The sequence below is a fragment of the Drosophila erecta genome, unplaced genomic scaffold, assembly GCF_003286155.1.
Source record: "Drosophila erecta strain 14021-0224.00,06,07 unplaced genomic scaffold, DereRS2 tig00000294-arrow-arrow-pilon, whole genome shotgun sequence".
NCBI classification, from domain to species: Eukaryota; Metazoa; Arthropoda; class Insecta; order Diptera; family Drosophilidae; genus Drosophila; species Drosophila erecta.
In genome coordinates this window covers 174,520-188,347 of record NW_020825218.1, presented here as the reverse complement: position 1 = coordinate 188,347, position 13,828 = coordinate 174,520, and the positions used below count along the sequence as shown (strand labels likewise).

The window sequence follows — 13,828 nt, the reverse complement described above, 5'->3', positions numbered from 1 at the left end:
AAAAATCCTAAGAAAATAATATAAAATATAAAAACATTTTCGTTGTAGCGTTTATGTCTCTAAAATCTGCATGCTTTATATCATATAATCTTTATAGCTTTTAAATTCCTGAAATCTCGATGTTCATACAGCCGGACAGACGGGCATGGCCAGTTCGACTCGGCTATTGATCCTGATTAAGAATCTTGTTATTCTAATGTCTTTGATAAGATTATGATAGACATTGGAAAATGTTTGATTCCAAGCCAACCTGTCCAACGATTCCTCAAATTTCGTGATCGAAACCGTTTTTTCTCAGATTGATGAAAAGAAATATCGGCCTATGTGCCTATGTTTATTGCACTAACCCACCTGAAGAAAATTATGACCTTCGAGCAGATGTACGGCGAAGTGTCGATATATACACTGATTACCAATCGCTGAAACTAGCGCTAGAAAATATGAACTTTAATGGAAAGTTGAAACTTTGGAAAGCCAGGGAGTCCTTTATCGTTACTAAAAGTGCATCGACAAGTTCTCGAAGTTTACGAATTCGTTTCTGAATAATCTGCGGATGTTAAGGCTAGAATTATATGACAACTCAGATTATCTGCTTATATTTGTTTATTGTATGTATATATGATATGATGATGTGCAGAAGGTAACACCCATCAGAATGCTCTTTTCTACTGCGAGCCCCCTTACCACCCTCGGGAGCCACCCGAAGACGAACGCTTAGCAAAATGCTCTTCCCTACTGCGCCCACTTACCAATCTCGTAGGCCAACCGAAGAACTGCAGCGTGGACAACATTGCACACTGGCAACCACTGACCGAAAGCTAAACCGCACCGCGTCCCACCGTTGCACCAATTGGAGAATTGCTGACATCGGTAGATCGTTTACCGAGCGGGACCGGGACCAAGGCGATGGATGGCCGCTCTTTAATAGAATAATTAAATTCATTCCGGTTTTACCTACTCGGGAGCTAGCTACCTAATTGTCAAATACCCTAAAGCTAATAAAACCAATTTAATAAACCAAAACTCATCAGCCAATTCGTCATTGTTTCGCTGGAACTATGCTTTAAGTAATTGTGGATGGGTATAATCCTAATAGGAAGTCCTTCCCCAAAGTCGCCCACGGGGCAGGACTTTAACCTTACATCTATGTCGTTGCAGTTCATGTACTTGGGAGTTTTTCTCCTTCTGCAAAATTTTTTTTTTGCGCTTGACATACTTTTGAAAGAAAAGTTTAGTCGGTACCAGCAAAATACCGCTAGGAGGTTGCTCCCTCCAGATGTTCGACGGGTCAGGTATGATGTAGGCCAACAAAATGCATGGCTTCTAAAAGCTGCCGAAATGTATTTGTTTTGGTTTCGAATTTGAATGCGGCGCTACGATGACTTTGTGATTCGAAAGTGAAACATAAGTTGTTCACCCAATATAGTTTTTAAATCGATTTCAAAAACTAATCTTTTCGCTTTCGAGATGAGGCGAACCATTTGAAATCATGAAAATATTTTAGTTTTAATTTTTCTAAATTGTAGGTTTTGGTTTAATTATTCTTTACAACATTTTATTAATCTTATTTTGTTAATAAATAGTGTTTATAAGGCTTTGTGTATTAGGAATTTTTCAAAAGTTTGGGAAAAAATAAATAAAAGTTAGCAATGTCTGGTTACGAAAATTGGATGCTGGTTCTTAAAACTTAATAAAACAGTCTGATTGAAATCAGCTATTTGTGCAGAACACTGCTAAATGGTTTTGCTCTATATTGGTTTTTAATATTGTTGAGTTGTGGAACTGCAGGGTCTGATGCCCGTAGTTTACCACTGAAGCCTGCATAATATAACAACCTCGTACCCTAGTACGGAAAAAATTCGATCGTTCTATGTTAAAGAATAATTACTTCTTCCAAACAAACTCCAAAAAACCAATATAATAATTAGTAAACAAATCACAATCGAATTAGTAAAATCAATTATAATTATTCCCAGTGCGCATGTAAATATTGGAGCAGGGTGGTAACCGTATTAAAGTCTTCTGACCGAAGTTATATAACCATCTTTCATAGCAAAAACAGTTTCTAGAAGATCATGAAACAACTTGAATTACAATATAAGGTATGTATAATTTTATTTTGTTACATTTTATAATGTACATCATATGTTACAATAAACGTGTTTCCTAAATTAAATAATTTTTTATTTTATGATTTTAATATTAAAAACCCCAACCATGCGTAGACTTCAGGACTTGTTTGATGATATTTAATTTTTGACATATACTTAATCTTTTACTGATAAAAAGCATCCTATTGTCTGATTTCTATATTTTGTAATTACAAAATTCTAAATTATTGTCACGGGACTTACAATTAAATATTCTATGTATTTAATACAAGCACGTACAGGTTTAGTTTAATACAGCATGTGTTTGCCATCTCCATTTAAACAATGTTTACCAAAGATAGTTTTTATGGTTATTTTACAAAATATATAAACATTAAAATAAAAACAAAGTACAATTTTAGAATGTAATTTCCTAATTCAGGGGGTCAAACTGTATCAGAAAATCAGAACTTTTTTAGTTTGTTATATTTTAGAAACACTCTAATGGGATGAATTAAAAGAAATATATAAAAATTAAAGGATTTTAAATTGCCCAATTAATTGAATTTGGTTAAAATTTCTTATACTTTTTTTTTTAACATAAAAATCATGTAATAGTGTTATGCATATGAACTCAAAAATTATTAGCTCTTATAGCTTATATTATGTTATGAAGTATTATCTCTCAAATACTATGAGTGGAATGACTGAATGAAAAATGTTGGATATGAATACCACATGTTTTCAGAATAATCCAAGCTAGCTCTGATACGTGCTTTGATTAAACACCTTCTCACCAATAAAGTACATATTTAGTTATAATTAGGTTGTATAATATTAATAATATTTCGATATGTTACATTTTACATTTATTTTTGCATACAACATTTTTACCAGCCAAACTAAAATCAATATTTCAAACCGGTTGATTGAATAATTCAAGTCATACTAGATAGGAAATCTGTACTCTACATTATTGTTAACGATTGTTGGCACGAGCTTAAAAATGTTGTATAATAATTATATATAACGACAGGTATTGATGTACATTTACGTTTTGCGCACAATGCCGTATTAATGATTTCTTGGTTACAATAGTGTAATTTTGAATGAACTTTAATACAGATCGTTAGTTTATCTATACGTTTTAAGTTCGAGAACAGGAATTTAAATAACATCCGGATTGAGCTTCACGTCGTTATTATATTAGTTAAGTCTATATGTATTTGAAAAGTAAAACCTACTTATAGATGTTGATATGTTTATAGTTAATAAATAGTAAACTTTTGTTTTACATAATTTTAAAGTAGGTACTTCCGTGCAAGTTTCTTTTTTTTCTATGTTGTGTTTTTTGCGAAATTCTGAATAGATAGATATTGACAGACTAGTCCAATAATTTGTATTGTATTTGATTGTAATCGATACCAAACGTAACATTAATTGATTCGTCAACATGGTTGATGTCGACAGTCAGTTTGCCTTTTTAATCGAATTATCGTCACCACTTCCTATTATTAAATAAAAAAAAATAGTTTTGACTTTTAAAGTGCGGTGAGTTTTCCCATTTAGATGTAACATAAAATAGTTGACCAAAATTAAATTCGTTCAAGTTTTAACTCAAATTAGGGAGGCACAAATTAACTACCCGGCAATACTTTTCGATATGTGAAGGGTATTTTTAATATCTGTATAATTGTAGCATATTATATTCCTTATATAATCCAGAAATTGTTTTGATTTCATTTCAACTGGACTGGAATAACATGCTAGAACCAAATTGAAGTTATTTAAATTTCTTGCAAACTAGTAACTTCCAAAAATATTAAAAATGTAATAGGCATTTAAATTAACATTCGCCTGTATTTACAATTCAGATTATTAAATTTTTATTAGGTGTAATTAAAATGTATAATAATGAGACTAATGTATTCCACAAACATTTAGCGGCTAGAGTTATCGTACTCATAGATTCCAAGATCAAATCCATCAGCTGCTCGTTTTTGTTCATTTAACACTTTTAATTGCTCGTTGCTTTCTAAAGATGCCAAATAATTATCATCATTCGGATGATTTTGATGTTGAAGTATATCCAGTTTGTTGCCTAACAAATTTTCCTTAGATAACAAATTACTGCTTTCTATTTCTTGTGTAGACATTTTGGAAGGCCATGACGGTAATCCTCTCAAAAATCGATGAAAATTACCATTTATTTGTGGCTTTAATGCAGAAAAGTAAAATTATTAGATTTTCATTATTCGTGCTAGTCTATAAACTATATGGGATAAATGTATAAGGATGGGAGAAAAGTCATTTCCTCACAGTTGATATGACACTTTTAGTGCACCGAAAACTCAGTGCTTAAAGATTTCGTAAAAATGTGAATTTGGTTTTGTTTAGTTATACTCGTTACCCGTAGTGTAAGAGGGTATACTAGATTCGTTGAAAAGTATGTAACAGACAGAAGGAAGCGTCTCCGCCATGTAAAGTATATATATTTTTGATCATACCATCCGTATGAACGTCAAGATCTCAGGAACTACAAAAGCTATTAAGCATGCAGCTTCCAGAAACATAGACGAGACGCCCATTTTAATGCCCACAAAGCGCCCAATGTCTTATATATCTTATATGTCTTGTAAATTTCTATCGATTTGCCAAAAAACTTTTTGCTACGCCTACTCTACGCCCACAAACCGCCCAATAGAGTCACGCATAAACTTTTGAAAAATTGTTAATATTTTTTCATGTCATTATTTTTTTTACAATTTTTTCCGATATTCCACTAGCTGAGTAACCGGTATCTGATAGTCGGGGAACTCGACTATAGGATGCTCTCTTGTTGTATTTACTTTTGTACATATACATATATTATATATGCACATTATGTACATCATCTTTTACAATAAACGTGTTTCCTAAATTATTTAATTATTTATTTTTTGATTTGAATATCAAAATCCCCAAATGCAGACAGACAGACAGATGGTTGTGGCAGGATCGACTCGGCAAGTGATCCTGATAATACATGTAAGCAGGCGATATATCGAGCAGTTGGCAGCATTGGTTGGAGAGAGAAGAGTTGGCAGCTCTAGAAGTTGAAAGTCAGTCGGGAGTCAGCGGAGAATAAGAACGTGTAAATTCCTAACTCTAATTAACGGTTTACCTCTTTTAGAAGTGATCGATTTCTCTCTCTGAAGTGTGATTTTCTTATTGGGTATGTTCTTGGGATTCCAACAACGGAGAGATCGCTTTCTGCGGAATCGTCTGATAAAAATTCAGTAGCTGGAATTTTAATGCGGGCAGCTCTATTGCTTCCAGAAAACAAGCTTTTAAGTTCTTTATTTGCTTGAACCTCTTTATTATTGTAAGGGGTATTTCCAATGCGACGCGTAGTTGCTCTGAAACCAGATCTATGGCTATTTTTGTTACTTTGAAAATGTTGATCATTTAGAATTGACTTCCGATTGGCGTCACTATCTTGGTATCTATTTTCTTCAGGACTTCGATTTTCATCCATTAATAAAGAATCAGATAAGCTTCCGACTTGATGATGATAATCTGAATGTAAGCTGTTTGATTGGAATTTATTAATAAAAAAATTTATATTTTTAATAGTGTACATACTTTTTTCCGTTAGCAATTTCTTTAAGGGCAGCCGAACGCGCTGCCAACTCCTCATCTCGACGTTGATCTATTAATTCCTTGGCCCTCTCAGTCCAAATTAGCTCTTTAAGCTTCTGAAAGCTACCTTGTATAGCAACTGAATTTTTACTTTCTTTTGGATTATTTCCGGTAATATTTGGGATTCCCATATGCCGATTTTTGCTAGACCTACGAATTGAGGAAGAAGTTCCCGTTTGTGGTCGCGTTTCGGCGCCATAATAACGAGAGTGACTTAAATCAGAAGCGCTTGATCCAAATTCATCCAATCTTTGATGGTGCTCAAATGGAATACGCTGTGGTGCATTTGGCTCTCGATTGAGAACACGGCCAAAAACAGGTGACCTGGCTCTTTCCCTTGCGCTCATCCTTATCCTTAAATGAATTTAATAAAATATAAACGTTCTAATATTAGAATATTTATATATATTATAATAAAATATTGTGCTTCAAATATTATACATAGTTGGGCATCGTTGCTCCGTCGTTTTTGTGAAAATACACCTCTACTAGATAGTGATCTATCGCGCTCAATGATAAGTTTTTGGAAGGTGGGTTAAAATTAAACATTAAATCATTATGCCTGATTGATCAGATGGGCAAGGAAACCGCTGAGCCGGAGACCCGTCGATCCTTGGTGAGTGCATGATCGCGAAACAGATATCCTGAGGCTAGCTCAGCAATTTTGTTGTTGAAGCGGCTGCGTGCATTTGTGAGGGAAAGAGTCGCAAGAAGAATCCCTTTTGCACTTACCCTTATTGCACTTTATAAATACATTTTTTATCATTAAATATTATAATTTAATTTATAACTTTGAAACACTCTTTTATATAAGATAAGATAACTCTGCCAAAAGCTATTAATATACAATTATTTAAATTTATTTTTAAAGCCGGTAAAACCGGGCTACTGTTTCTATTAGCTTTTATAAGAGAATAACATTTAACAACGAAATATGTTAAATCTATTTTTATATTGAATTAAAAAAAATAGAAGGAACATAAAGTACATATAAAGTACATATATTCTTGATCACACTAACCGAGTCGATCTGGCCATGTGCGTCTGTCGGTATGAACGTATCGATCTCAGCAAATATAAAGCAAGTTAAGATTAAGCACGCGGATTCACGCACACAAACCGCCAAAAACTGCTACTCCCACACTTTCAAAAAATTTTGAAATTTATTAATTTTGTATTAGTATTGTAATTTTCTGTCGATATGTCTAAAAAAATTGTGACACGCCCACTTTTGAAAAAGTTTGTGTCCCCAAAGGTTCAAGAGTTTTGAACACATAAAACGATTTAAGGATACTAAGCAAACAGAAAAGCCGGCGAAAAAGATTTAAAAATTTTGTTTTGGCGTAGCATCTGATTTCATTTTTTCTGTCAGATGCTTCTACAGTTATCGACTTTCAAATGATAAATATATGTTAATGCATTTTAAGGATCCTCCAGACTACAAGCACTGTGGTCATAAGTAAAATTAAGCCTATTGATGAATTTTTACCAACAAAATTTTTCTGTGTGAATTATGTAGTATATCAGTCAGTAGTGCTTGCTAGTTGTTGCTGATATTGAAGCTGGTAGTATTGTATCCCTTGCCTAATAGACGTTAGACGTTGCCTAAAACATTGAAGTTCCATTTAAATAAAGTGTTATGATGATAAATTATGAGCAAAATAATACAAGATAGATGGATTTAGCGTTAATTTAAAACTAACAAATGTATAAGGAAGAAAACACTTACGATCCCAGCATTCGAGAGTTCAACAAAAGAGGCTCCCAAACATTATAAGTAAAGGGATCTCTATATGTTGGAATTTCATTAGTTATTTCTGCAGCTCGGGATTGCCTTTTTGAAAAACTATGTAAAACATGGAAAAAATGGTTATATTTTGAAAGATATTAAGAAAAAAACTTACATCCACATGGCGCGAAGCTGTTCGCATGTCGGTTCCTGTGAGTTAAGTGAAAAAGTTTTTGGCACAAACACTTCACCAACTGTTCTTACACCACCGGAGTTTACGATATGTGATGATTCTTCAGTTTTTACTCCGTTGCTATTACCTAAATTTCTTTCCCGACTGCGTGGTCCAGGATAATTTGCGTTTCCAAGCCTTATAGTTGCCAAAATTACCAATACGTCAAATTGTATATACTTGATCTGGGATGATATAATTTGATATACAAAACTTTATGTGAATCAAGAATTACGCTCATTCTTTAATGTTCCTATCGTCAACTTTGTTGTTCTAATACCTTTATCTTTAAATTAGTGTATTATTATTTTCATACTTATTTTTTTGTTTTAAATCTTTCATAATCAGATAAATAAATTTTTTTCCGCCCGACCTTTACTTCGGTATAAAAAACAAGATAAAATGCTATAGTCGAGTTACCCGACTATTAGATACCCGTTACTCAGCTAGTAGAAGTGCGAACGAGAAATTTTAAAATTTTCTGGAATATCAGTAAAAATTGGAAAAAAAATAATTAAATGAAAAAAAATTAAACATTTTTTAAAAGTGTGGGCGTAAGAGTGGGCTTGCCAAAAAGTTTTTTGGCTAATCTATAGTTATTTACAAGACACGAGTATATTAAAAAGTGAAAAAATATTGCAACATTTTTCAAAAGTGTGGCCGTGACAGTTTTTGGCGGTTTGTGGGTTTAGGTGGGCGTGGCCAAAAGTTTTTTGGCAAATCTGTAGAAATTAACAAAATATATAAAAAAAATGAAAAAATATCACATTTTTCAAAAGTGTGGCCGTGAAGGTTTTGTGCGGTTTGTGGATGTTAGAGTGGGCGTGGCAACATTCGGAAGTAAACTTGCACTGCGTCTATGTCTCTGGAATCCGGGATTAATCCCAGCTTTCTAGTTTTTATAGGTCGCGGTGTTCATACGGACAGACGTACATGGCCAGTTCGACTCGGCTATTGATCCTGATCAAGAATATATGTATATACTTTATATACATCCTTTATGTATATACTTTTCTACGTGTTCCTAAATAATTCCACTTCCAACTGGGTATATATATATACTTTATTTCTCTTCTACACTGCGTTTCTGACTTATATCAATATAAACTCTGCAGGGGCAAAACTGGTGCAAACCGAATAATATATATTTGTTGTTCATTATTTGATGATATATATACGTACCAATATGCGACCGCAATGCATTTTGGTGTTGTTATATTAGAATTCCGGAACCATATATTATAGTCTAATTTTAATGCATCCGTGTGATATGTATTAAAATGTGGGATCGTTTCTGCTAATTGGAAGAGACTTTTTAAAAGAAATAATGTAATTTTATATTTATTTTTTTAATAATTAAAAGTCATGCAATAGGTAAAATATTAAATAGCCTAATTAAGACATAGTCCCTTTTCTTTAGATTCTATCTTTTTCAAATTATCACCATGGGCTTCGTGACTTACAACTAAATTTTAAGAATCCTAAGGTCAATATTTGAAAAAATTATTTTAGTTTTTATGCGTTTAGCTTAAAACCTTTTTTTGTATTTTTTATACCCGTTACTCGTAGAGAAGAAGGGTACACTAAATTCGTTTAAAAATATATAACAGGAAGCGTTTCCGACAATATAAATTATATAATATATATAATTACACGTTCATAACATCCGTATGTCAAAAAAATATATTTTTATTTGACCGAAATATTACAAAGGAAATTTGAAATTTAAAACTTTTGTTTTCGAGTTTGCGAGTCCGAACTTTGAACGTGGGAACGTGACAATTAGGCAAAGAATGTTTAGTCTACCAGTGGGTGATTTGTTTAAATAACATCCTGTATTCGTATTACTTGGGGTTTTTCCGCTTGGCCTTGGTTCTGGGATTCTGGTGATAGTTTTATTCTTATCTTGGGGCTGAGTGCATATGGGGTATGCTGATTTACAATTGTGAGGTATAGGGTAGTATTGGGTATGCTTGTTGTGTGTTTAAATAAGTAGGCATGTGCTTAAGTCTAAGTGACTTATGGATATGTCACTATATGGATCAGGATCACTAGACGAGTCGATCTGGTCATGTCCGTATGAACGCCTCGATAACAATAACAATAACAGTTAGAAAGTTTTTATGTATACAGCGTTAATGACACCGCAAGTTCGTTTCTAAATGTTGCCACGGCGACTCTAACGCCCATAACCCGCCAAAACGTTCACCACCACAGCTATGAAGATTATTATTTTTTCTTTTTTTTTTGCATATCGAAAGGAATTGCGAAGCCAAATGACAACGACAATAAAAGCACAAAACATTTTTCAAAAGTTTGGTCGCAACAGTTTAAAAATAAAATAAAAAGAAATTTGATTCAGCGTTATAAATTAAACTTCCTCAGCGTAGTCAGAAACGCTTCTTGGTATATACCTTGTAACGAATTTAGTATACCCATTTAAACTTTTAGTTAGGTTTTTAGGCAGTGAATCCACACGTTTAAAAATCACAGCTCCGCTATCAGAGGTAGCTATCAAATTATATTCGATTTTATGGTCTTAATTGGTTTTATTTTCTGTTTTATTACTAAAAATTAACTACTGCAAGAAAATAAAAACTTGTTTGCTTTTTTGTTACTTTTAGATTAAACATTTTTACAGATTGGCGTAGAGAGCTATAGATTTTTCAATAAATGTAGATAAAGACTGGAAACTATTATTAGTACATTGAAATCCTTTTATACCAATTTAAAGTCTTAAAATAGATGTCTTTTCACATGATAGAATGCTGAAGTCGAGTTCTCTGATTATCAGATACCCGTTACTCAGTTAGTGGAAGAGCAAACGACAATTTCAAAATTTTCTGGAATATTGTTAGAAATTGGGAAAAAAATAATAAAATGAAAAAAAAAACTAAAAAAATTTTTAAAAGTGTGGACGTGACAGTTTTGGGCGGTTGGTAAGCGTTAAAGGGTGTAGCAAAAAGGTTTTTGGCAAATATCACAACATTTTTCAAAAGTGTGGTCGTCATAGTTTTGGGTGGATTGAGGGCGTAGAAGTGGGCGGGGAAAACATTTTTTTTTTGGAAATCTGTCCAAATTTACAAAATATAAAAAAAATGTAAAAATATCTCAACATTATTCAAATTGCTATTAGATTGCTGGCGTTAAATTTGGCGTGGCAATATTGGGAAATAAACTTGCGCTGCGTCTATGTCTGTGGAAGCTGCGAGCCGAGTTCCGGAGATTGAGGCGTTCATACGGACAGACGGACATGGTCAAATCGACTCGGCTATTGTTTCTGATCTAGAATATATATACTTTGGTCAGGAACGTTTCCTTCTTCCTGTTTCATACTTTTCAACGAATCTAACATACCCTTTCACTCTACGAGAAATGGGCATAAATACTTGGAATCCGCTTGACAAAATCTAACGACTAAATATACCCAAACAAACTTGATATTTTCATTATAACTCATTTCATTCCATAATGACAGTTAAAGTTTTTTTGAAATTGTTAGCTACCTAATAATGAAGATTATTGGTTTATTGGTAGACTTAATAATAAAGTGAAGCATTTATTTACAAAAAATAGCAACGCAACTTCTTTGAAACAAATGTTATGTATGTGCAATTCAAAGTGCATGGTGCTTTGTAAAAACTTATTTAATGGTGCAACTATCTTTAAAAATGTGCAAATGCTCGTGTTTTCGCATAAATGTTTCATTTACTTTTTCCGGCACTTTTGATATTTTCCAATTAGGCAATTTTTCATTTTTAGAAAGATGTATTTCTTCGTCCCAGAACAAAAAAAACGAATGCACATTAGATGCCATGTTTTATAGAATATCCACAAGTCAAGTGTCATCCTGCTGAAAAATATCGTGTTTCAAAAATACTTAGATAGATACAAAATTGAGGTCATTCATTAATCTTTAAAACTCGGACTTCTGAACACAATTTTACTTATTACAAATTTATTTTACCTTCATCTGCAGTTTATTAACATTCTTATTAAAAAGTATATGGAGTAAATGTGACGAAAATTTGCAATAATTTTGAACACTTTATTATTATTTAAAACTTTATAAAGAACTGTATAAAACACAAAAGCACATAATATTGTTTAAGGATTCATAGAAAAATATAGATACATAGTTTAAAAACGAAGTATTGTAGATAGTGGTAAATCGTCAAATCCCGATTTTGTTACAACACTCAAATAATTATACATATATTTTACCTTTATATCTTATTAATTATAACTGTATGGATAAAGATTACAAAAATCAAGAATGATCTTTGTATTTTTTTCAAGTTTATACAATTTTTTGGTGTTTTAAGAAGTTGTAGAAAACTGTATAAGTATTTTATGAATGAATCGTATATGCCTTCGTACCTATATACACAGTTTTCTTTCAAAAAATATATATACATTAAAGTCATGCGCAGGAAGATATTCACTACGTCGCTAAAGCTCTAGTAATGAACTTACATATTACTATTTGAGAAATTCGACTGTTTAAAAATGTATTTAAAACAAAAAATTATCATAAATATTGTTATTATAATTTGTTACTTTATATAAAATTATAGAGTAAACAAAATAGTTTAATTAACAGTTTTTTTTTTTTACTTTTTTATACGCAAAATAAAAAATCTTAAATAATTGACCGTATGTGTAATAAACGCGCTTTGCTTTAAATATGGTACCGTGTACCTGTAATAAATACTTTTTCTATGACGTCTACAGCAGTGCGCGGAAATGTGACTAAGTCACGAGGGTTGGCTTATGTCGTATTCTAAAATCACGCATGCGCAGGTTCAAATCTTTTCAGTTTACAGAGGCCGGAACAGAAGCTCAAATATTAAACGGAAAACTTAAAGCTTTCAGAAATCCTTTTAAATGCTTAAATGCTGCGCAAAGCGCAATGTTTTTCACACTGGGTTAACTAGAGCTATGGTGTTTTCTAAGGTTTTCTGTGCTTACAAGCCAACACCAAACCACAAACTCTTCATCTGGGTTGGGATTAAAATTACCTTTTTTGTTTTTAGCTTAAATTAATCACTATGGACGGAAATAATAAAAAACAAGATAGAAAGCTATATTCGAATTCCCCGAATATCAGATACCCGTTACTCAGCTAGTGGAAGTGCAAACGAGAAATTTCAAATCTTTTTTCTGAATACGATACGTACAAATTGGGAAAAAAAATGATAAAAGAAAAATTAATAAAATAAAAAATGTTTTGAAAATGTGGGCGTAACAGTTTTGGGCGGTTTGTGGGCGTTGCAAAAATTTTGTTGGCAAATCTATAGAAACTTACAAGATATACTCAAAAATGAAAAAAATCACAACAAAAACTTTTAAGTTTTTCTCTATTTTATTATTTTTACACCAATTTTTACCGATATTCCAGGAAACTTTGAAATTTCTCGTTTGCACTTCGACTATCTGTGTAACGGGTATCTGAAAGTCGGGGAACTCGATTATAGCATTCTATCTTTTTTTGTTTTAGCAATTATTATTATTAATAATAAGGAACATGTTTAACATGATTAAAAAGAAACATTTTAATTGTCAACGTTTTAATGGTCAACAGAGAACGTTACCGACCCTAAATCAATTTTTAAGCGGTTAACTACCTAAACGATTTTGCCATGTCTGCCTATGGGTGCCAAAAAACCGTTCAATCAAGTGGAGTGGGAAAAAAAATGATAAAAGAAAAATTAATAAAATAAAAAATGTTTTGAAAATGTGGGCGTAACAGTTTTGGGCGGTTTGTGGGCGTTGCAAAAATTTTGTTGGCAAATCTATAGAAACTTACAAGATATACTCAAAAATGAAAAAAATCACAACAAAAACTTTTAAGTTTTTCTCTATTTTATTATTTTTACACCAATTTTTACCGATATTCCAGGAAACTTTGAAATTTCTCGTTTGCACTTCGACTATCTGTGTAACGGGTATCTGAAAGTCGGGGAACTCGATTATAGCATTCTATCTTTTTTTGTTTTAGCAATTATTATTATTAATAATAAGGAACATGTTTAACATGATTAAAAAGAAACATTTTAATTGTCAACGTTTTAATGGTCAACAGAGAACGTTACC

General features: G+C 32.3%; 1 protein-coding gene across 11 annotated transcripts; it reads right to left on the bottom strand.

Annotated features, from left to right (window-relative positions):
• Positions 1-3,922: 3,922 nt before the first annotated feature.
• LOC6555883 lies at positions 3,923-12,504 on the bottom strand. 11 transcript variants are annotated; one of them, XM_001982649.3, is made up of 8 exons: positions 12,350-12,504; positions 11,445-11,585; positions 8,915-9,043; positions 7,676-7,917; positions 7,501-7,617; positions 5,715-6,125; positions 5,254-5,659; positions 3,923-4,306 (listed from the first exon to the last, which is right to left on the bottom strand). In XM_001982649.3, the coding sequence occupies exons 3-8, from the start codon at positions 8,933-8,935 to the stop codon at positions 4,031-4,033; spliced, it is 1,473 nt and encodes a 490-aa protein (XP_001982685.2). In that variant the 5' UTR covers positions 8,936-9,043; positions 11,445-11,585; positions 12,350-12,504; the 3' UTR covers positions 3,923-4,030. The 11 variants fall into 11 exon arrangements, with proteins under 11 accessions (XP_001982685.2, XP_026839080.1, XP_026839077.1 ...); XM_026983279.1 differs by lacking the exon at positions 8,915-9,043 and having other exon boundaries at positions 12,447-12,471; XM_026983276.1 differs by lacking the exons at positions 8,915-9,043; positions 12,350-12,504 and adding an exon at positions 12,209-12,241.
• Positions 12,505-13,828: the final 1,324 nt, after the last annotated feature.